Below are 21242 nucleotides of genomic sequence, written 5' to 3' on the forward strand. Positions count from 1 at the left end.
AGTGATCATGTCCAGGGGGGTTACTGGGAGGGGTGGGCAAAGGCACTGGTGAACATGGATCCCCTGAGATGCTGCAGGGATTCAGGAGCCCAGTGATCATGTCCAAGGGGGTTGCTGGGGTGGGAGGAAGCGGGCAAAGGCACTGGTGAACATGGATCCCCTGGGATGCTCCAGGGATTCAGGAGCACAGTGATCACGTCCAAGGGGGTTGCTGGGGGGAATGGGCAAAGGCACTGATGACTGTGGATCCCCCGGGGTGCTCCAGGGATTCAGGAGCCCAGTGATCGTGTCCCAGGGGGTTGCTGGGGGAAGTGGGCAAAGGCACTGGGGAATGTGGATCCCCTGGGATGCTCCAGGGATTCAGGAGCCCAGCGTGGGGCTGCAGCCACCGGTGACTGTGCTCCAAACCCTGCCCTCCCCACCCGAGGGGGCAGCCGAAAATCCAGCGTTTTCAGAAAAGCAGGGAACAAACAAACACCCGGCGCTGGGAGCGACAGGGCAGGGGCTGGCGAGGCCGAAGGCCGCGAGGATGAGGAGGGCAAAGGCACCGCGGGACTCTCCAGGGATGCAGGAGCCCGGCGACCACCTCCGAGGGGAGCGGGCGAAGGCGCTGGGTGGGATCCCACGGGATGCTCCGGGGGATTTCGCCACCAAACCGAGCCCTCCCCGCCCCAGGGGGCGTCTGAAAACCCCCGCGTTCCCAGAGAAGCGGGGAAGCCCCCGGGGCCGGGAGCGGCGGGGCAGGGGCGGGGGCGGCTCCGGGGGTTACGGGCGGGGGGCGCGGGTGCGGCGGGAGCGGCGGGTGGGCGAGGACGAGCCCACGAACTCGAACTGCTTCTGGCGCTCGGCGTTGGGGAAGGGCAGCTGCCCCCGGTACAGGCGCTTGATGAAATGGGCCTCTCGCTGGTTCTGGCGGCTGCGGGAGGCGCGGCGGGGGCGGCCCCGGCGGGTGAAGGCCATGTACCAGCCCTCGTAGCGCGCGTTCTGGAACGCCGTGTAGTTGTTCTCCAGCACGATCTCGGTGAAGATGCAGTCCTTGCTCTTCCCGTTGGGCTGCGGCGGGGAGAGGAGGAGGAGGAGGAGGAGGAGGAGGAGGAGAGAGGGCTCTGAGGGTCCGCAGGGATGGGGAGGGGTGCTTGGGGGTGGGACTCGAGAGATGTTGGGGCTCCCCATAGCATTCCTGGCACCCCCCCCCAACTGTCTTTGTCATCCAGCTCACCTCTGAAACCTCCCAAGTTCGTCTTTGTCACCCCCCTGCCCATCCCTGGCACCCCCCAGACCATCTCTCTCACCCCCAGCCCACTCCTGGCACCCCCCAGATTCACCTCTCTCACCCCCAGCCCACTCCTGGCACCCCCCAGATTCACCTCTCTCACCCCCAGCCCACTCCTGGCACCCCCCAGATTCACCTCTCTCACCCCCAGCCCACTCCTGGCACCCCCCAGATTCACCTCTCTCACCCCCAGCCCACTCCTGGCACCCCCCAGATTCACCTCTCTCACCCCCAGACCACTCCTGGCACCCCCCAGATTCACCTCTCTCACCCCCAGACCACTCCTGGCACCCCCCAGATTCACCTCTCTCACCCCCAGACCACTCCTGGCACCCCCCTGGGTCCATCTCTCTCACCCCCAGACCACCTTTCCCATCATCCTAAAAAACCTCCCAGTTCATCTGTCACCCCCAGCCCACCCCTAACACGCCCCAGACCCTCTTTGTCACCACCCCTGCCACCCCCCCAGTGTATCCCTGCCATCCCCAACCCACCCCTCCCACCCTCCAGCCTCCTTTTATCACCCCCCTGACACCCCAAAGCCCATTTTTATCACCCCACACCCCACCTCTGTCACCTCCCACCCTGTTCCCCATGGATTCAACCCCAAAGCACCAGGACCAGCTCCCCAGGGGCTTCTCCTTGCAGCACCCAAGGCTAAGGGAGGAAAAGGGGGGGTCAGGCAGAGCCCCCCCAGTTCATCCCCATAACCCATGCGAGCGGGGACGGGGAGACCAGCCTGGCTGGGGATCTCAGTGGGCTCCCAGGCTGAGCTCCAGGGACTGGGGGGGACACGTTGGGGGGGCAGTGGGGACACAGAGGGGGCATGGGGGGGTCCAGGACTCACTTTCCCGACGAGCTTTCCCCTCCTGCTCATGCAGATGTACTTCTCGCTCTCGGCCCCCTTGATGCGCACGCGGCTCCCGAACGTGTCCGTCTCCACGATGAGCTTGGCTGGGAGCAGAGGATGTGTCCCATGGGGGCTGGGACACCCCCTCCAGCACCAAAATCCCCCCCTCCCAACCCCTTCTCCCTGCTCCCATCAGCCCAGGGCAGGGCAGCCCTTGCCAGGGAATCTCCCAGTCCAGGATGCCCAAGGGGGTTTTGTTAAAACCCAGCAGAGCCAAACTGGGGGTTGCTGGAGGCACCAGCTCCTCCCTCCCTCTCCAGTGCATCCAAGTTTTCGGGATTCCATGAGCTCTCCAGGGCCAGACCGAGTCCAGCAGGTTAATTATAATTAAGCCAGCAGGTTAATTATCCCCATCCTCATCGTTCCTCCACAACGGTCCCGGCTCCAGAGGGTTGGCAGCGACACCAAAACCCTCACCCCTGGTGGATCCAGCTGGGAGAATCCAGGGAAAACCCCGGGAAAGGTGGTGGTTCAGCCTCGCTGTTCACCAGGCTTGGAAAAGCCTTTCCTGAAGTTCTGAGGGATTCCAGCCCTGGGGGGTTTGTGGGGCTGGGATGCCCGGGCTGGAGAACCCCATGGGAAAGGTGGTGTGGCCGGGATGGGATCTGCCCACCACCTATGGATATTTAAGAGGTGGATGCCGGGATCGGGCAGTTCCCCCCCGGGAAAAGTTGTTTGTCTCGTGCCAGGAAGGGATTAGAAAGCATAAGCCCTGAATATGGGGCTTATAATTCTGCATGGAGCCGGAGAAATCCACGGTTTGGGAAGTTTTGAGGTCAGGGCTCTTCGGAGCCGAGCCTCTCACCGGAGTTATCCGGGGAGGGAATTTTTGGGCGTAAAACCAGCCGGGCTGGAACAGCTCCCCCCACACCATTCCCCCTCGGGAAGAGACATTCCCCAGGAGTCTCCATGAGCTTCCCAGGGGGGGGTTGAGCAGCCCCTCTCACCGAATTTGTTGCCGTCCTCGGCGGTGGCCGTGATCCTCTTCCCGTGGACCTGGACGTGCTTCCCGCTGGTCCGGCTGTAGAGTTGGTATTCCCGGATCTGCCGCCGGCTCAGCTGGTCCGTCATGGCCCCCTGGTCCCTCACGTACTGGTTAAAATTAGGAGACGGTTGGTTCTCCCCCTTTGTTTACAAAGGGAAAAACGGAATCAATTCGCTTTGGGACGGCAAGGGGAGCAGGGGGGGAGAGCCTGGGAATGGGCAAAGGGAGCTCCCAACCACCTGGTTCCCTTGGAGCAGCAGCCAGGGCTTGCTTTGGATCGGGAATGGGGCGGGCAAAGATCCTGTTTATTGTCCCAGGCAGCAGGGGGATGCAGGGAAGGATGTTCCCCTCCTGGCACAGCCACCCCAGGGTGCTCAGCAGGCCCCAGGGAAAGCCTGGGATGCAGGAGCTGAGCTGGGGAAAACCCCACTGAGTCCCTCATGGTGGGTGAGACCCCCCAGAGCCAGGCTGGGTGTCCCAGGAGCAGAGCTGTCCCCTCCCGGTCCATCCTGAGCTTGGAATAAATATCCTGGACTCTGAGACAGCTCCTGACCAGGCAGGAGCAGCACATGAGGGTGGTCAGAGGGAAAACAGCAGCTAATTAGGGCAGGTGAGGTGGGGAGGGGGACTCGGGGTGATGAGTAGCCCCCCCCCCCACTCTGGACTCCAACCAGACCCTCTCAACACACATCCTGAAGGAAAACTCACTTTAGTCCCGGTGTAAGAGGGGCTCAGGGCAGCACCCGAGGGACCCCAGCCCCCAAACCAGCTTGGAAGGGTCTGTGGGCAGGGGATGTACTCCGGGGGGGGGACATTTGGGGTCTCACCAGCCCAGCTTGGGGTGCACAGCATCGGGGGGGGGGGGGACAAGGGACCTGCCACCCACATTCCCAGGCTGTGGCATCCCCTCCCTGGGAAGGCAGGGGGGGATCCAGCCCTGCACGGAGCAGTGGGATGGTGCCCCCCCCCCCCCCCCAAACTCCCTGCCCACCTTTGTGTGTCCCCGGGGACTCATTTCCTGCCGGGAATCTGCTTTAAAGCCTTTGGGGCTGTCGGGGGAGGTGGGATGGGATGGGAGGGGGGGGCGGCCCCTCTCCATCAAAGGCGCTTCCCTTCCCCTCTCATTTTCAAAGAAATAAAAGCGTTTACCTTGGGAAGGGGAAAAAAAAAAAAAAAGGAGGGGGGGGTGTAAAAGAAAGAAAAAAGGTCCCGGGGATGTTTTAATGCCGCGGGGCCGCGGCCGCGGGGGTTTTGTTTGGGCGCTGGAGCAGAGGGTGCTGATATGGAACAGTGGATTTTAAAAGGCGCTGCCTTTCTAAAGCCACAAAAAGCGACGGTGCAGCCCCAGAGGGTGCGGGGAGAGAGGGGAGGGGGTGTCAAACCTCACCCCCCCCCCCCCCGCTGGTGGGGTCCAGACCCCGTTAACCCCCTCGGCAGCAGCTCCCGGCTGAGGGACCCGGCACATCCCCCTGCCCGAGCAGGGCTGCGAGGAATGTGTCACCTGCGCGGGATGGCATCACTGCCAGCCTTATCCACACCCTCCGGAGGGTCCGGAGGGGTCCGGGGGGGTGTGATCCTCACTTCTGAACCCCCAATTACAGCCCCTTGAGGTCGGTGCTGAGGGGCACAAGCGCAGCTCCGGTGCAGATACAACCCTCCCGTTCAGCCCTGGAGCTCCATCCCTACATCCTTCCCTGCCTGAGGCTCCAGCCCTGAATCCTTCCATCCCTGGAGCTCCAGCCCTGCATCCCTCCCTGCCTGGGGCTCCATCCCTGGAGCTCCATCCTTCCACCCCTGGAGCTCCATCCCTGCATTCTTCCCTGCCCGAGGCTCCAGCCCTGAATCCTTCCATCCCTGGAGCTCCAGCCCTGAATCCTTCCCTGCCCGAGGCTCCAGTCCTGAATCCTTCCATCCCTGGAGCTCCAGCCCTGAATCCCTCCCTGCCCGGGGCTCCATCCGTGAGGCTCCATCCCTGTATTCTTCCAGCTCTGGAGCTCCATCCCTGCATCCCTCCCTGCCCGGGGTTCCATCCCTGGAGCTCCAGTCCTGCAACTCTCCCTGCCCGGGGCTCCATTCCTGGAGCTCCATCCCTGAATCCCTCCCTGCCTGGGACTCCAGCCCCGAATCCCTCCCTGCCCAGGACTTACTGCCACTCAGGGTGGGCACACACCAGCCCCCGGCAAAGCCCCCCCCCCAGGGCAACGGGCACCCCCCAAAGTGAAGGGTCAGCTCAGGGCAGGGGGTGAGGGTCACAGAGTGGGCACCTTCGCCCACCCCGGGGTCAGCAAAGCACATCCACCTACCTGTGTCTGACAGGAGAACATGAGGAGCTGGAAACATCTGCGGGGAAAATGGAAAAAAAGGGGAGGGGGGGTAAAAACCAGGGAGTTTCGTTGGGAGTTGGTTGTTTTCTCCTCCCGAGGAGCGGGGATGAGAATAAAGAATAAACGGGGGATGGCAGCGAGAGGGGCTCTTACATGGAGAGGTTCTGCAGGGTGAGGGGCTGCATGGTGCTGTTCGAAGCCCCCCGGCCACCGGGGGCCACCGGCCGTGCCACGGCGGGCTCGCCGCGGTGCCAGCCCCGCTCCCCGCCGGGGCAGGGGAAGCCGAGGACCCTCCCGCGCCCTCCTCGCCGGGGCGATCCCCCCTCTGGGGGTGTCCGAGGGTCCAGGAGATCCCACGCGCGATGCCAAGGGCTCCGGGGCAGCGCCGGAGCATGGGGGAGGCAGCCGGGGCAGGGGCTTCTCCTCCTCCTCCGGCCCTGGGGGCTGCGCGTCCTACACCTCGGGGGCATCCAGGTCCATCCTGCCCCCGGTGCCCCCACCCCATCAGCCTCCGGTCCTGGGGCCGGTGCCGCCGCCCGGGGCAGCGCCCGCAGCCCCCCAACCCATGGAGCCCGGCCCGGAGGTGGGAGCCGGGGGAAGGGGCAGCCTTTAAAGGTGGGGGGAGAGCCCCGCCAAGAGGGGCCGGACCTCTCCCGGGAGGCAGAGGCTCCGCGCAGGGAAGGAGGGTGGGATGGGGCAGTGGGAGGAGGGGGGGAGGTGGGGTTCGGCTGCTTGGGGGTCCCCATCACACCCCACCCCACGGAGATGATGCTGTGGGGCGTGGAGAGGGTACCAGGCCTGCGGGACAGATGCTTTATGTCACCCTCCTGTCACCAGGCTGCCAGGCACGGGCCCGACCTGTGCATCACCCACCAGCTGCTTTAGTGCCGGGGGGCTCTGGGGACCCCCTCCCCACCCCGACCCAGCGGGTCTCGCCTCCCCCCGAGCAGGAGGAGGCTGTGGACCCCTCCACCAGCCGTTTGCTGGCCCTGGGAGGTGTTAAGTGCCCTATAAATGCCCCGGCAGGGAGCTGGGGTAACCCCTGGGGGGGCTCCAACACCCCTGAGGGGCAGCACGGGGAGGGAGGGGTTTAGTTCCAAAACCACTTACTTGCCTTCCTGCTGGTGCCTCAGCCTCCCCGTCGGTGCCAGGGGGTGCCAGACCCCCCGGGACAGGCAGGATGGGGAGCAGCAGGGTACCCACACCGCCATCTGAGGGGTGGGGGGGGCGCTGATTTAGTGTGAACGACCCAAATTAGATCCCCCCTCCCCCGCTGCCTTCACACCTCCAGGGGCAGGAACTCGGCCCAAACCCCGAGAGCACAAACACAGCACACACACACACACACACACACCCACCCAGCTCCAAAACCCCCTTCCACCCCAATCCTGGGGGCTCAGTACCCCCGGGGGGAGGGAAGGGGGCTGTGCCTCGGTCCCCCCCAGCCGCGGGCGATGATTGATGGGCGTGGAGCCGTCATCACTCGCGGTGTGGCCCCCCCCGGGCTGGGGCAGAGGGTCCCGGGAGCTGTCAGCACAACGCCGGGGGGGGGCCCGCTGTGCAAACAGCCCCTGCGGGGCGAGGAAAGGCTGGAGGGACAGGGCTGCCTGTCACAGCCTCCCGCGGGTGGCCCTCGAGGACAGACACCCCCCCTCCGCCCCCCCCTCCCCATCCCAGCAGCTCCTCAGCCCCGTCCCAGCATCCCCGGTGGGTGCAGAGCAGGATTAAACCCCCCAAACGCCCCCTCCCCTCCTGCCCCACACCTGGAGCAGCCTAAAGCCGCCTTGGGGGGGGCTCAGGACCCCTCCCCCCGAAGCCCAACCGGGACACGGCAGCCCCCCGGGAGCCACTGAGGAGCTGGGGACCCTGCCCAGACCCCCGCTGCCTGCAGACCAAGGGCAGGTCAATGGGTTCTAATCGTCTCCCCGCTGCTCCCTAATCCCCCTTTGTCTCCTATTCACAGGCACCACTTGCTACCCCTCGGGCAGCGGGGGCTGCCCCGGGACCCCCCCGGACCTCCAGGAGCTCCCAGCAGCCCTAACCAGGATGGAGGATTCTCCCACGGTCCCCCCCACTCCCAGCACGGGGAGCCAGGAGTGCAAAATATCCTTTATTTGGGAACAGACACCAGCACCAGAGCTGCTCCCTCGGGCTCTCCCGCACCTGGAAAAGGGAAGGAGGAAGGATTTGAGGCCCAGGGATCCCGGGATGACCCCGCTTTGGGGGATGGATCCTCCCCAACCCCACTCAGCCACGAGCTGGGGGCACCCACAGGCCCCCCTCAAACCTGGACATCATCCCCCACAGCCCTTTCCATACCTGCCACACATCCCATCATTTCTTCGGCGCTGCTTTCCTGCCCCTCCCGGCTCCACGGCCCTGCAGGGATGGGGACAGGGCTGAGCAGGGGATCCCCCCGGCCCAGGGAGCCCCCAGCCCTGCCTTGCCCCCCCCTTTTTGGGTTCCCATCACACATCCCCTTCCCCAGGTCCTCGTGTTTACCCCCGGGGTGAGGGGGGGATGCAGAGGGACACCCCACCCAGCTCCTACCTTGCCGGGAAGGGGATCCTCAGGGACGGCGTTGTTCCTGCTTGGGAGAGAAGGGGAGGGCTGGGATCGGGGTCCCAGCAGGGTGGGCAGCCCCTGCTCCAGGCTTTCCCCCCTCCATCATACTCACGGCTCATCCTCCTTCTCCAGCTTTCTCTTCTATGGGGGGGAGAGAGAGAGAGAGAGAGGGAGATGCAGGATGAGGACTTGTTCCAGAGCCTGGGATTCTTCCTCCCCAAGGCATGAAGGTCATGGCTCATCCCCTCAACAGAGAGGGGCTCAGGGTCCCTGCCCCCCCTTCCCCGTGGCACAGGGACCCCTCTGCACCCCTCACCCCCCACCCGAGGGGGTGCTGACCTTGGCAGCGCCGCCTTTCCGGGCGGTTTGGCCCTTGGGGGGCTTCTGAGGGGACTCCTCTTCTTCCTCCTCCTCCTCTTCTTCTTCCTCCTCTTCATCCGAGCTCATCACTGCAGGAGAGCCTGGCTGAGCCCCCACACCCGGGGAGGGGAGTCCCAGGGCAGGGGGAGATCCCAGGGCAGGGGGGGACCCCCACACTCACTGGAGATGTGCTGCCCGCTGATGTAGACAGGCCCCGAGCCGGCTCTCAGGTGGAAGGTGACAGGGGGGGTCAGCTCCACTCCTGCCAGTGTGGCCTGCAAAACAGGGGGGTGGCAGCTCCCCTGGTAGCCCCCCAGGCCAGCAGCAGCCCCCTCCCGGGGCCAGCAGCAGCCCCCTCCCCGGGGCACTCACCATGGGCAGCACCGACGGCTTCAGCGTGGCAAGGGGCACCAGGGTCCGGGCGTCCCCCTCCTCTGCCACCACCTCCACCACGTGGAATTCATCCCGGGCCGACTCCCCCAGGCAGATCTGGAGCAGGGTGAGAAAAAAATCCCCTCAGGATTCTCATGGCATGCAGGTACACCTCAACCAGGACCCCCAAAAATTTGAGGGGCACCAGGGTGAAAGCAGCCCCCTCCTCGACTGGCACAGTCTCCACCACAGGGAATTCACCCCAGGTTATCTCCCCCCCAGGCAGCGAGAAGAACGACCCCCCCAGTGACCCCCCCAGGACCCCCAGACACCCCTTGCCCAGGATTTGGGGTGGTCAAGGGTGCAGGCAGCCCCCATCACAACCTCCATCACCATGGGATTCATCCCGGGCCATCCCCTGTAGGCAGCAAGGAGAACAACCCCCCTGTGACCCCTCACGGTCCTCCCACGACCCCCGGGCACCCCCTGGGTGTTTTTGGGGGTCACCCACCGTGCGCAGGGCCAGCTGCTGCTCGCAGTGCCAGCCCTCGGGCATCTGGAAGGTGTAGGAGTCCTTCTGCTTGCTCAGCTCACACCCTGCGGGCACAGAGGAGGGGCACAGCCGTAGGGCGGGGGCATGGGGCGAGAGGGGGACACCCCAAGGCAGCCCCAAACCCCTCGGGGGGTCCCGGTGCTTACCCCAAATGAGGGACACGGGTTTCTCCGAGGTGCTGTCGGTGCTCTCCGTGAGGGACATGGCTCTGGGGTGTCTCGGTCTGGGCGGGGGGGACACACAAACACAGCGCCGTGGTGACCCCCAGCCTGCAAGACCCCTCCCCAGCCCCCTGTGCTCCCCCGGCAGCCCCTCCCCAAAGCTGCACCGCGACACTCACCCCCAAAAAAATACACAAATGAATTCTCAGCCCACGCGAAGCCCCCACAGACACCGAGACCCCCCCACCCACCGGGCACTTATAGGGGCAGAGGGACCCCCGCCCACCCCGTCACCCACCCACCCGGTCCCCCGTTAATCAGCAGCCGCGTGGGGTTAATTACCCCCCCCAGGTGTGTTAATGAGGACGGGAGCCCCTCCTCCCCCCCCGCAGGTGGGGGTCCCACTGAGCCCCCCCCGCGGTGTGTCACCGGTCACCGTGTCCTGCTGGCCCTGACACGGGTCCCCATTCCGCGTGTCCCCTCATGTCCCCCCACTCATCGTGTCCCCCCACCCATCGTGTCTCCCACCTCGTGTCCCCCCTTGTCCCTCGTGTCCCCCCCCTCATCCCTCTTCCCCCCCCATGACCCTCTTGTCCCCTCCTGTCCCCTCCCATCCCTCTTGTTCTTCCATTGTCCCCCTCCGTCCCCCTGTGTCTCCCCCTGTCCCTCGTGTCCCCCCCCGTCCCCCCCATTCCCCCCCATGTCCTTCTTGTCCCCTCCTGTTCCCCCATGTCCCTCTTGTACCCCCATGTCCCCCTTGGTGTCCCCCCCGTCCATCTTGTTCCCCCATTGTCCCGCCTGTTCCCCCCCCGTCCCTCATCTCCCTCCCGTTCCTCTTGTCCCCCCATGTCCCCCCTGGTGCCCCCCCCCCCGTCCTTCGTGTCCCCCCTGTGTCTCCCCATGTCCCCCCCATCCTTCTTGTCCCCTCCTGTCTCCCCATGATCCCCCCGTCCCTCTTGTTCCCCCACTGTCCCCCCCGTCCCCCCTGTCCCTCGTGTCCCCCCTGTCCCCTCTCTTGTCCCTCGTGTCCCCCCATGTCGCTCGTGTCCTCCCCTGTCCCCCCCGTTCCTCTTGTCCCCCCATGTCCCACCTGGTGTCCCGCTCTGTCCCTCATGTCCCCTCTATCCCTCTTGTCCCCCCGGTGTCCCCCCTATCCCTGGTGTCCCCCTATCCCTCTTGTCCCCCCCGTGTCTCCTCATGTCCCCCTCATCCTTCTTGTCCCTCCCCGTCTCCCCATGACCCCCCCTTGTTCCCCCCTTGTCCCTCCCGTCCCCCCTATCCCTCTTGTCCCTCCTTGTCCCCCCGTCCCCCCTGGTGTCCCCCTCGTCCCTCGTGTCCCCCTCGTCCCCCCTTTGTCTCTCGTGTTCCCCCATCCCTCTTGTCCCCCTCTGTTCCCCGTTGTTCCCCCCTTGTCCCCCTATCCCTCCTGTCCCCCCCCGTCCCTCGCCCCCCCCCGTGTCTCCCCATGTCCCCCTCGTCCTTCTTGTCCCCTCCTGTCTCCCCATGTCCCCCCCGTCCCTCTTGTTCCCCCATTGTCCCCTCTGTCCCTCGTGTCGCCCCCCATCCCTCCCTTGTCCCTCGTGTACCCCCTTGTCCCCCCTTGTCCCCCCCCGTCCCTCGTGTTCCCCCATGTCCTGCCTGGTGTCCTGCCCTCTTGTCCCTCGTGTCCCCCCTGTCCCCTCTTTGTCCCTCGTGTCCCCCCTTGTCCCCCCTTGTCATCCCCGTCCCTCGTGTCCACCCCCGTCCCCCCTTTGTCCCTCGTGTCCCCCCTATCCCTCTTGTCCCCCCTTGTCCCCCCCCGTCCCCCCTGGTGTCCCCCTTGTCCCTCGTGTCCCCCCCGTGTCTCCCCATGTCCCCCCATCCTTCTTGTCCCCTCCCGTCTCCCCATGACCCCCCATCCCCCTTGTTCCCCCCTTGTCCCTCGTGTCCCCCCCATCCCTCTTGTCCCCCCTCGTGTCCCCTCTATCCCTCTTGTCCCCCCTGGTGTCCCCCCCGTCCCTCGTGTCCCCCCCGTGTCTCCCCATGTCCCCCCCGTCCTTCTTGTCCCCTCCCGTCTCCCCATGACCCCCCGTCCCCCTTGTTCCCCCCTTGTCCCTCGTGTTCCCCCATCCCTCTTGTCCCCCCTGGTGTCCCCCCCGTCCCTCGTGTCCCCCCCGTGTCCCCCCCGTGTCTCCCCATGTCCCCCCATCCTTCTTGTCCCCTCCCGTCTCCCCATGACCCCCCATCCCCCTTGTTCCCCCCTTGTCCCTCGTGTCCCCCCCATCCCTCTTGTCCCCCCTCGTGTCCCCTCTATCCCTCTTGTCCCCCCTGGTGTCCCCCCCGTCCCTCGTGTCCCCCCCGTGTCCCCCCCGTGTCTCCCCATGTTCCCCCCGTCCTTCTTGTCCCCTCCCGTCTCCCCATGACCCCCCATCCCCCTTGTTCCCCCCTTGTCCCTCGTGTCCCCCCCATCCCTCTTGTCCCCCCTCGTGTTCCCCTATCCCTCTTGTCCCCCCTGGTGTCCCCCCCGTCCCTCGTGTCCCCCCCGTGTCCCCCCCATGGGCGGAGCGGCGCTGCCTCTTCCGGCATCGCTGCGATGGCGGCGGCGGGACTGGCGGGACTGGTGAGACTGGGGGGCACCGCTGGGGCCACGGGGGGCACCGCTGGGACCCGGGTGGCCGTGGGGGGGTCCGTGTCCCCCCCGTGTCCCCCCCGTGGCTCAGCCCCGTGTCCCCGCAGGGTCCCGTCGAGGCCGCGGCGGCCGCTCAGGCGCTGTCGCTGCCGGCGGAGGCGTTTGGGAACGACGTGAGTTTGGGGGTCCCTGTCCCGGGGGGGGTCCCTGTCCCGGGGGGGGAAGAACAGTCCTGGGAGGGGACACACAGCCCTGGGGGTGGAGGGGGGGTTGCAGCTTTGGGGTTCCAGGGTTAGGAGGTTCCAGCATTTGGGGGTCCTTGTCTTGGGAGAGTTCCGGCACTCGGGGGGTCCCGGCATTGGGGGGTTCCAACTTTGGGGGTCCCTGTCCCGGGGTGGGGAAACAGTCCTGGGAGGGGGCACACAGCCCCGGGAGTGGAGGGGGGGGGTTGCAGCTTTGGGGTTCCAGGACTGGGGAGTTCCAGCATTTGGGGGTCCCTGTCCTGGGAGAGTTCCGGCACTTTGGGGGTCCCTGTCCCGGGGTGGGGAAACAGTCCTGGGAGGGGGCACACAGCTTTGGGGTTCCAGGATTGGGGAGTTCCAGCATTTGGGGGTCCTTGTCCTGGGAGGGTTCTGGCATTGGGAGGGTCCCGGCATTGGGGGGTTCCAACTTTGGGGGTTCCTGTCCCGGGGTGGGGAAACAGTCCTGGGGGGGACACACAGCCCTGGGGATGGAGAGGGGGTTGCAGCTTTGGGGTTCCAGGGTTAGGAGGTTCTAGCATTTGGGGGTCCTTGTCCTGGGAGAGTTCTGGCACTGGGTGGGTCCCGGCATTGGGGGGGTCCCGGCATTGGGGGGTTCCAACTTTGGGGGTCTCTGTCCTGGGGGGGGGGTGTCACAGCCCTGGGGGGGTGGAGGGGAGCCCCAGCTTTGGGGGGGGGATGTCGCAGCTTTGGGGTTGCAGAATTAGGGGGGGGTTACAGCACTGCGGGTCTCAGTCCTGGGGGGTCTTAGTGCTGGGAAGGGGGTCCCAGCATTGGGGGGGTCCCAACATTGAGGGGTCCCTGTCCTGGGGTGTCCCAGTCCTGGGAGGGGGGTCCCAGCATTGAGGGGTCCCTGTCCTGGGAGGGTCCCAGCATTGGGGGGGGTCCCAGCATTGGGGGGTTCCAACTTTGGGGGTCCCTGTGCGAGGAGGGGGGGGCAAGGAGGTGTCACAGTCTTGGGGGTGGAGAGGGGGTCACGATTTTGGGGTTACAGCACTGGGGGGGGTCTCAGTGCTGAGGGGTTCCCAGTCCAGGAGGGTCCTAGTGTGGGGGTGGAGGGGGGTCCCAGCTTTGGAAATCCCTGTCCTGGGGGTGGAGGGGGGTTCCAGCTTGGGGGTGGTCCCATCACCAGGGTGGGGGATATCCCAGTCCTGGGAGGGGAGGGGGGATCCCACCCCATGGAGGGTACAAGCTTTGGGGTGTCCCAGTTCTGGGGGATCCCATTCCAGGAGGGTCCCAGCCCTGGGAAGGGACGGGGGGGGGTCCCAACTTCTCCTCCACACCTCCTCGAAGGGAGCAGAGAGACCCTCCAAGAAGAGCAAAAACCCCCAGAGTGGGAGGAGAGCAACCCCCAGCAGGGGGAGAGGGTCCCCCAGATGGGAGGAGGGACCCCCCCAAGGGGAGGTTTGGCCCCCCCGGGGGGGCACAGCCCTTCCTGATCCCTCTTTTCCCTCGGCAGCCCCGTGTGGAGCTGGCCTGGGCCATGAAGGCCCACCAGCACGCCCAGGTCTACTTCAACGTGAGTCTGGGGGGGTCTCATGCAGGGCTGGGGGGGCTCCTGGGAGGGCTCATGGCTCAAATCCCTTTGACACCCTCCCCTGCACAGCTCATCTCCTCCGTGGACCCCAAATTCCTGAACCTCACCAAGGTGGACGACCAGATCTACGAGGAGTTCAGGAAAACCTTCCGGGACCTCAAAATCGACGTGTTGGACCCTGAGGAGCTGAAATCGGAGCCGGCCAAGGCGGTGGGTGGGAGCTGATCCCCCCCCTCCATGGATTCCCCCCTCCCCATCTCCCAGGGGTGCTGAGGGTGTTTCTCCAACCCCCTTTCCCCACCCCAGAAGTGGCGCCCGTTCTGCCTGAGGTTCGAGGGGGTGGTGGAGGATTTCAACTACGGGACTCTGCTCCGCCTGGATTCCCGCCGGGAATACACCGAGGAAAACACCATCTTCGGTGGGAAACGGGATGGGGACCCCCAGGAAACGGGGCAGGGGGGGCAGGGGGGGCTGTGGGAAAGCTGAGCTGTGCTGGAGGGTTTCTCCCTCTCCTGTTTTCCAGCCACCAGAATCCAGTTTTTCGCCATCGAGATCGCCCGGAACAGGGAAGGCTGGAACGACGCCGTTTACAGGGGGAAGGCTGAGGAGCCAAAATCGGGGTGAGGGCAGGGGCAAACTCACCTGGTGCCAAGGTGAGGGGGTCAGGAAGCCCCCTGTCCCCGGGTGAGGGGGGCAGGAGCCCCCCCAGCCCCGCTCTGGGTCGGGGGGGGGCAGCAGGGCTGGACCTGCCTCGGCCGCTCCTCCCGCCCGGGCTGTAAATAAATGTTTTTAAAAACTCATCCCTGTGTTGGTGTCAGTGCCAGGACCCCCCCACAGTGGGGCTGGGGGTGCCCCCCTTCCCCTGCACCCCCACCACCCCCACCTGGGCACAACTTGTTGCCCAAAATGGGGTAAAACGTGAGGAATTGTGGCCAAATCCACGTGGGTTTTGGCCGGAGGGCAAAGTACCATCCACCCCCTCCCCAAATTCCATCTGATTTGGGGGATTTTGGGACATGTTTCGGTGGGAAGAGTCACCCTGCAGCAGGCAGGGGAGGGCTGGGGGTGCTGGGGGGGATCTTGGGGTTCTGGGGGAAAGACTTGAGGGGGCAAGGGGAGATTTTGGGGTGCAGGGAGAGATCTTGGGGTGCAGGGAGAGATCTCGGGGTTTTGGGGTAGAGCTGAGGGTGCAGCGGGAGATTTTGGGGGTTCTGAGTGCTCAGGGTGCAGGGAGAGATTTTGGGGTGCAGAGGAAGACCTTGGGGTGCAAAGGGAGAACTCAGGGGAATCTTGAGGTTCTGGGGGAGAGCTGAGGGTGCAGGGGGAGATTTTGGGGGGAAAACTCAAGGTGCTGGGGGAGATCTTGGGGTTGAGCTCAGAATGCAGGTGAAGATCTCAGGGGGGCAGGGGGAGATGTCAGGGCTCCAGGGGAGATTTTGGGGGGCAGGGGGAAAAAATCAGGGTGCAAGGGGAAGATTTCAGGGTGCAGGGGAAGATCTTGGGGCTCCAGGGGAGATTTTGGGTAAAAACAGGGTGCAAGGAGAGATTTTGGGGCTGCAGGGGCTATTTGGGATTTTTGGGTAAAACCAGGGTGCAGGGGGAGATCTTGGGGCTGCAGGGGAGGTTTTTGGGGTGCAGAGGGGAAAACCAGGGTGCAGGGGAAGATTTCAGGGTGCAGGGGAAGATTTTGGGGCTGCAGGGAAGGTTTTTGGGGTGCAGGGGGGAAACTTGTGGTGCAGGGGGAGATCCTGAGGTTCTGGGGAAGATCTTGAGGCTCTTTTGGATATCTGGAGGTTTTGTATGAAAACAGGGTGCAAGGAGAGATCTTGGGGCTCCAGGGGAGATTCTGGGTAAAAACAGGGTGCAAGGAGAGATCTTGGGGCTCCAGGGGAGATTCTGGGTAAAAACAGGGTGCAAGAGCTCTTGGGGCTGCAGGGGCTATTTTGGATTTTTGGGTAAAACCAGGGTGCAAGGGGGAGATCTTGGGGCTGCAGGGGGAGATCTTGGGGCTGCAGGGGAGATTTTGGGGTTTTGGGTAAAACCAGGGTGCAGGGGGGAGATCTTGGGGCTGCAGGGGAGATTTTGGGGTTTTGGGTAAAACCAGGGTGCAGGGGGGAGATCTTGGGGCTGCAGGGGGAGATCTTGGGGCTGCAGGGGAGATTTTGGGGTTTTGGGTAAAACCAGGGTGCAGGGGGGAGATCTTGGGGCTGCAGGGGAAGGTTTTTGGGGTTGCAGGGAGGGGGAGAACTCAGGGTGCCAGACACGTGGTCAGTAGAAACCATTGAAGTTTTATTTGCAGTCACAATGCTTACACTGTTTGCAGCAAACACCCTGACAAGTCAACCAGCATCTGCTCACGCGAAAAAGGGACCCAACACACAATCGCCAGAGGAAAGAAAACAAACAAAATCTTTTAAAAAAAAACAAAACAAAACAAAAAAATCAACAAAAAAAAATCGACAAAAAACCCCAAACAAACAAACAAAAAAAAAAAAAAAGAAGGGGGAGAAGAAGGAAAATAAAATTAAAGAGTAGGTGGTGTCTGGGAAATAAAACTGAAGCCCTAAGGACCGAGTGTCTGTGGGTAGAGCTGAGCAAGAGGATGCACACGACTAGCAGCAACAATAGTGGGAAAATACAAGGCAAACAGGTTCCCTCCCCCATCAGCTTTCCTCTGTTAAGTCAATTTTTCTATCGATTTGTATCCCAAACATTTATGGTGGTGACTCGGAAAAGAACTGGGCTCGTTCCCCAGGGGTGTTCAACACTTCATGCTGGGCAAAACCTTGTTATTAAGAAGCCTCCCTGTGCTGCCCTGAGCTCCTGCTCACGCTGGGGGGGAGTGGGGAAGGGGGAAAAGGGGGAATAAAACAGAACTGGGGGAGGAGGGGAGGGCTCTGGGAGGGGACAGGGGCTACTGCTCCAAAGGGGGGGACAGGAGAGACACCCACGAGCAAGCACGAAGGGAGGGTCAGGCCATGGCTTCGAGTTCCCAATAACAAGGGCGAGAGACGGTACCGGGGGGAAACTGTGATCTCAAGGGGGGGCTTAATAAGAAAAAATATACATTTTGGAATTTTACAATGCCTCTTTTTTTTTTTTTTTTTTTTCCTCTCTTTGTTTTGTTTTTGTGGGTTTTTTTAAATTTTTTTTAAATTTTTTTTTTTGAATTTTTGTCGGGTTTTGTCGCCGTGGTTTGTTTGTTTTTTTAATCCTTTTTTTTTTTTTTGTATTATTTTTTTTTTTTAAATTTTTTAATTTTTTTTTCCTGCTTCTCTCTCTACTGTCACTAAATAGATTTCTCTGCACTTTCACACACAGCCACCCCCTCGCCCAGTAAAGCTTCAGGCCACGCTTTCCTCACTCTCATACACAACCCTCACGCCAGCACCGGTGCACCAGGACTCTGTAAAAATTTCAATCACACTGTATTTTTTTTTTTTTGTTGTTGTCATTTTGTGTAGTTTTTTTTTTTTTGTGTGTGTGTGTGTGTTTTTATTTTTTTCCTCTTTTTTTTTTGTTTTTTTTTCTTTTTTTGTCCGTTTTTTTGTTGTTTTTTTTTTAAACTCGAGTCAATATAAACCTTGTTCAAAATGTTATGAAAAAATGTACATGTTTTTATACAAGGCAGGCTGCAGCAGAGCGCTGGCGTTTCCACATCCAGGGGTAGGGAGAGACATCGGATTCTTGCACCTGGATTATGCCCTTCCACCCCCTCTTTTTTTTTTATTTTTTAACCCCATGGAAAACAGAAGCACCTGCCCAGGTAGAGCTCTCAACCTCCCGCTCCCTCCTCCCTCGGGGACGTGGGATCCACAATCCAGCCCTGGGGAAGGGCAGGGATTAGGAAGGGCCTCTTTTCTTTCCATCAGAAACCCCTCTGGGCCAGGCCAAGGAGATGCTGCTCTGTACAGCTGGAGGTGGGAGGTGTCAGCTCATCATGTCGTTGCTGTTCACGCCGTAGGTCGAGTTCTTCATGGAGTCGTTCACCTCCCTCCGGAACGCTGACAGGTTCTGGGTGAACCTGGGGGGGCAGGCAGGGCACTCAGGGACCCCCTCGGGCACAGGGATCACGGCAGGGCAGAGCTGGGAGGGACCCCCTGCCCAGGACACCCCAAAATCCCACCCTGACCCTGAGAGTGTCATCCAAACGCTCCCTGAGCTCTCAAATCATGGAATATCCTGAGCTGGGAGGGACCCCCTGCCCAGGACACCCCAAAATCCCACCCTGACCCTGAGAGGATCATCCAAACGCTCCCTGAGCTCTCAAATCATGGAATATCCTGAGCCAGGAGGGACCCACGGGGAGCAGAGAGTGCAATCCCTGCCCAGGACACCCCAAAATCCCACCCGGACCCTGAGAGGGTCATCCAAGCGCTCCCTGAGCTCTCAAATCATGGAATGTCCTGAGCCGGGAGGGACCCAGAGGGAACAGTGAGTCCAACCCTCAGCCCTGCACAGAACCATCCCTAAAAGTCCCACCCTGGCCCTGAGAGGATCATCCAAATGCTCCTTGAGCTCTCAAAGCATGGAATATGCTGAGCTGGGAGGGACCCACAGAAAACAGTGAGTCCAACACTCAATCCTGCACAGGACCATCCCCAAGAGTCACACCCTGTGCCCCAGAGGATCAGCCAAACGTTCCCTGAGCTCTCAAATCATGGAATATCCTGAGCTGGGAGGGACTCACAAAGGAGTATCCAGTCCAACCCTCAGCCCTGTACAGGACCATCCCTGAAAGTCCCACCCTGTGCCCCAGGGGAGCATCCCAACCCTCCTGGAGCTCTGGCAGCCTTGGGGCTGTGCCCACTGCCCTGGGCAGCCTGGGCAGTGCCCAACCAGCCTCTGGGGGAAGAACCTTGTCCTGGGATCCAACCTGAGCCTGCCCTGACACAGCTCCAGCCATTCCCTGGCTGCTGTCCCTGGTCCCCCCAGAGCAGAGCTCAGTCCCTGCCCCTCCTCTGCCCCTCCCAAGGAAGTTGGAACTGCACTGAGGTCTCCCCTCAGTCTCCTCTGCTCCAGCTGAACACACCAAGTGCCCTCAGGCTCCTCACACAGCCCCTCTCAAGGCCCTTCCCCATCTTAGTGCCCTCCTTTGGGTGCTAAAGCACTTCCAGGGCAGCCCAATTCCTCATCCTGTACCTGCAGAGTTATTTCCACCCCTGAGAACAACTCATTTCCACCCCTGAGCTCGTGAGAAGGAAACTGCCCCGATGAACGTGATGAAAACTGAACCTCCAAAGAACTCATTAAAAACACGTGGCCTGCAGCCCAAAGCCCCAAACCAAGCAGCGAGAGATGAAGTGTTTGAAGGCAGAGGTGGGCACTTGGAAACCTGCCCCTCTTCCTGCCTTGCAGGGTGAAGACACTCTGCATTTTTGGGTTGCTGGTGCCGTGTTTGCCCTCTTTAATAACCCTGAGCAGTGCAGGTTATTGGAACCCAGCTGAGAAAAGGATCATTAAGCACTGCCAATTAATTTAAACACTGCCTGGTCAGCCTTGGGGAAAAAAACCCAAAAAACCAAAAAATTCTGCCCTGATTCCCTAAAATGGAATTGTGGAATTGAGGCTGGAAAAGCCCTCTGAGGTCATCGAGCCCGACCCTCAACCCAGCAGTGCCAAGGCCAGATCCCCACATGTGGGAAATCCCTGCAGGGATGGCGACTCCACCACTGCCCTGGACAGCCCTTTCCATGAAGGAATGTCATGGAAAAGCTGCTCCAGTGCTGTGCTGTGCTGTGCAGGAGGCCCCAGCCCCACACTGACCTGTCCCTGTTCTTGGTCAGCAGGTTGCGTTCGATGCCCTCCATGAGGTTCTCGAAGCAGAGGTGCATGGCCTGCTGCTTCTCCGGGGGCTGGCTGTTCACTATGCTGTTCCTCAGGTCAGAGAAATACTGGGAAGAGAGGAAAAGGATGGGTTAGTTCCCAGGGGACCTCGGCTTCGGGGCAGGACAGACACAGGGGGCTCCTGGGAGGAGGGAGGGAACGTGTGACAGCTCTTTGGGGGGGCTCTGAGGGGAAGGGAATTGGATTGCTCAGCTCCGAGGGTGTGCAGGGAGGGCTGGACACCCTTCCCTTGGCACGGGGTCTCTCCAAGGCCTCCCAACCATCTGCTGCTCCCTCAGCACCAGCCAAGCCCTGCCATCCCTCCTGGCTCCGTTACCTTCTCGTTGAGCAGGATGAGGCCGAGCAGGGGCCTGGACATGGACCACTGGTTCCTGCAGTCCTCGAAGATGATGATGTTCAGCACTGTCGAGAGCATCTGCAAGAGGGAAATGGGGTTTGGGAGCAGCCCTGGCCATCCCAGCTCCCAGCTCAGCACGGCCCAGGAGCAGTGAGGCACCCCCAGGGCTGGGGGCTCAGGGCTGCAGAGCCCTGAGTGCCAGGGAATCCTGGAATTTGGGGTGGGAAACACCTTCGAGGCTATTTGCAAGAGCACAGAGTGACAGGACAACAGGGAATGGCTTAAAACTGAGAGAGAGTTGGGTTAGATGGGATATTGGGAAGGAATTCCTCCCTGGGATGGTGGGGAGGGGCTGGGATGGAATTCCCACAGAAGCCCCTGGATCCCTGGAAGTGCCCAAGGCCAGGTTGGAGCAACCTGGGCTAGTGGGAGGTGCCCCTGCTCATGGCAGGGGGTGGGATGAGATGAGCTCTAAGGTCCCTTCCAACCCCAACCATTCCATGAGTCCAACATTAACCCATCCCATCGTGGGAGGAGCTGGAGCCTCCATGAACTGCTGGATTCCCCACAGATCCCATCCTGTCCCAAGGCAGCCAGGGAGTATTGTCTCATCCTCCCTAAACAAGGGAATGTCTGAATGCCCTGAGGAGTTTCTTCTCACCCTTCCCTGCCTTTCCCTCCACAGCCTCCTTCGGCTCAGGCCAGGATCCAGCCTAGTTGGGCTGGAAGATGCAGTTTCTCTTTTTTAGCCTCAGAAAACACAGTCTCTAGCCCCCAAAAAAGCCTGCTTTGCTTGGCACCTGATCCACCAGCAAGGGTGGAACAATATCCCAATATTCCCTGTTTCCACGTGGGAGTTGTGCTGACACTTTGACAAGTCCCAGTGAGTGAGGCTGGAGAACACCAAAGCTGTGTTTCTCTTAAAGCCAAAAGCTCGTTTTTTTGGGGCTAATCTGAAAGGCCACAGTGGTGCTCCTTGCACAGGGGACAACCACATCCCTGGAGCAGGGCTTGGAATCCCACGGCATCACACCTACCCCACGAGGACTGTGTGGGACAGCAAAAAAAACCCGCCCTGTTTATTCCAGAAAACCCTGGGGGCTGCAGAGCAGGGTGTGACATCATGCTGGGAATATTCAGGGTTCTTCAG

The 21242-nt window shown here is 62.0% G+C and overlaps 4 protein-coding genes across 8 annotated transcripts in view; 1 reads left to right on the plus strand and 3 right to left on the minus strand.

The window, feature by feature from the left end:
- Nucleotides 1–765: 765 nt before the first annotated feature.
- On the minus strand, nt 766–5501 carry FGF17 (fibroblast growth factor 17). Of its 2 annotated transcripts, none has more exons than XM_032712656.1 (4): nt 5472–5501; nt 3131–3275; nt 2121–2227; nt 766–1053 (listed from the first exon to the last, which is right to left on the minus strand). In XM_032712656.1, exons 1-4 carry the CDS (start codon nt 5490–5492, stop codon nt 766–768), a joined length of 561 nt encoding a protein of 186 aa, XP_032568547.1. In that variant the 5' UTR covers nt 5493–5501. The 2 variants fall into 2 exon arrangements, with proteins under 2 accessions (XP_032568547.1, XP_032568546.1); XM_032712655.1 differs by having other exon boundaries at nt 3131–3308.
- Nucleotides 5502–7582: 2081 nt separating this feature from the next.
- Nucleotides 7583–9977, minus strand: NPM2 (nucleophosmin/nucleoplasmin 2). 3 transcript variants are annotated; one of them, XM_032712654.1, is made up of 10 exons: nt 9933–9977; nt 9489–9565; nt 9301–9386; nt 8790–8906; nt 8599–8692; nt 8397–8506; nt 8170–8198; nt 8043–8082; nt 7812–7871; nt 7583–7655 (listed from the first exon to the last, which is right to left on the minus strand). In XM_032712654.1, the coding sequence occupies exons 2-9, from the start codon at nt 9544–9546 to the stop codon at nt 7827–7829; spliced, it is 579 nt and encodes a 192-aa protein (XP_032568545.1). In that variant the 5' UTR covers nt 9547–9565; nt 9933–9977; the 3' UTR covers nt 7583–7655; nt 7812–7826. The 3 variants fall into 3 exon arrangements, with proteins under 3 accessions (XP_032568545.1, XP_032568544.1, XP_032568542.1); XM_032712653.1 differs by having other exon boundaries at nt 8043–8079; nt 9940–9971; XM_032712651.1 differs by having other exon boundaries at nt 9940–9971.
- Nucleotides 9978–12049: 2072 nt separating this feature from the next.
- PBDC1 (polysaccharide biosynthesis domain containing 1) lies at nt 12050–14708 on the plus strand. The gene is made up of 6 exons (XM_032712466.1): nt 12050–12102; nt 12219–12284; nt 13831–13890; nt 13978–14118; nt 14215–14326; nt 14432–14708. The coding sequence occupies exons 1-6, from the start codon at nt 12076–12078 to the stop codon at nt 14530–14532; spliced, it is 507 nt and encodes a 168-aa protein (XP_032568357.1). The 5' UTR covers nt 12050–12075; the 3' UTR covers nt 14533–14708.
- Nucleotides 14709–17606: 2898 nt separating this feature from the next.
- Nucleotides 17607–21242, minus strand: part of XPO7 (exportin 7) — a 45015-nt gene continuing 41379 nt past the window's right edge. For both annotated transcript variants that reach the window (XM_032712462.1, XM_032712461.1), the window contains exons 26-28: nt 20072–20170; nt 19675–19802; nt 17607–17932 (exon numbers count right to left, since the gene is read on the minus strand). In XM_032712462.1, coding sequence (XP_032568353.1) covers nt 17839–17932; nt 19675–19802; nt 20072–20170 — 321 coding nt within the window. In that variant the 3' untranslated portion in view covers nt 17607–17838. The remainder of the gene's footprint in view (nt 17933–19674; nt 19803–20071; nt 20171–21242) is intronic.

This window comes from Chiroxiphia lanceolata, chromosome 28, assembly GCF_009829145.1.
Source record: "Chiroxiphia lanceolata isolate bChiLan1 chromosome 28, bChiLan1.pri, whole genome shotgun sequence".
NCBI lineage: Eukaryota > Metazoa > Chordata > Aves > Passeriformes > Pipridae > Chiroxiphia > Chiroxiphia lanceolata.

Bases quoted from the DNA above. Each gene is read 5' to 3' on its own strand.
- FGF17 (XM_032712655.1), bottom strand. From the start codon at position 5,492: ATGTTCTCCTGTCAGACACAG. The intron at 3,309-5,471 runs GTAGGTGGATGT...TTGTAAACAAAG, and splicing joins TGTTCTCCTGTCAGACACAG to GGGGAGAACCAACCGTCTCC. The intron at 1,054-2,120 runs GTGAGTCCTGGA...TCCCCGCCGCAG, and splicing joins GGGGAAAGCTCGTCGGGAAA to CCCAACGGGAAGAGCAAGGA.
- NPM2 (XM_032712651.1), bottom strand. From the start codon at position 9,971: ATGGGGACCCGTGTCAGGGCCAGCAGGACACG. The intron at 9,566-9,939 runs GTGACCGGTGAC...CCCCCCGCCCAG, and splicing joins GTCAGGGCCAGCAGGACACG to ACCGAGACACCCCAGAGCCA. The intron at 8,693-8,789 runs GTGAGTGCCCCG...CCTGTTTTGCAG, and splicing joins AGCCGTCGGTGCTGCCCATG to GCCACACTGGCAGGAGTGGA.
- PBDC1 (XM_032712466.1), top strand. From the start codon at position 12,076: ATGGCGGCGGCGGGACTGGCGGGACTG. The intron at 13,891-13,977 runs GTGAGTCTGGGG...TCCCCTGCACAG, and splicing joins ACGCCCAGGTCTACTTCAAC to CTCATCTCCTCCGTGGACCC. The intron at 14,119-14,214 runs GTGGGTGGGAGC...TCCCCACCCCAG, and splicing joins AATCGGAGCCGGCCAAGGCG to AAGTGGCGCCCGTTCTGCCT.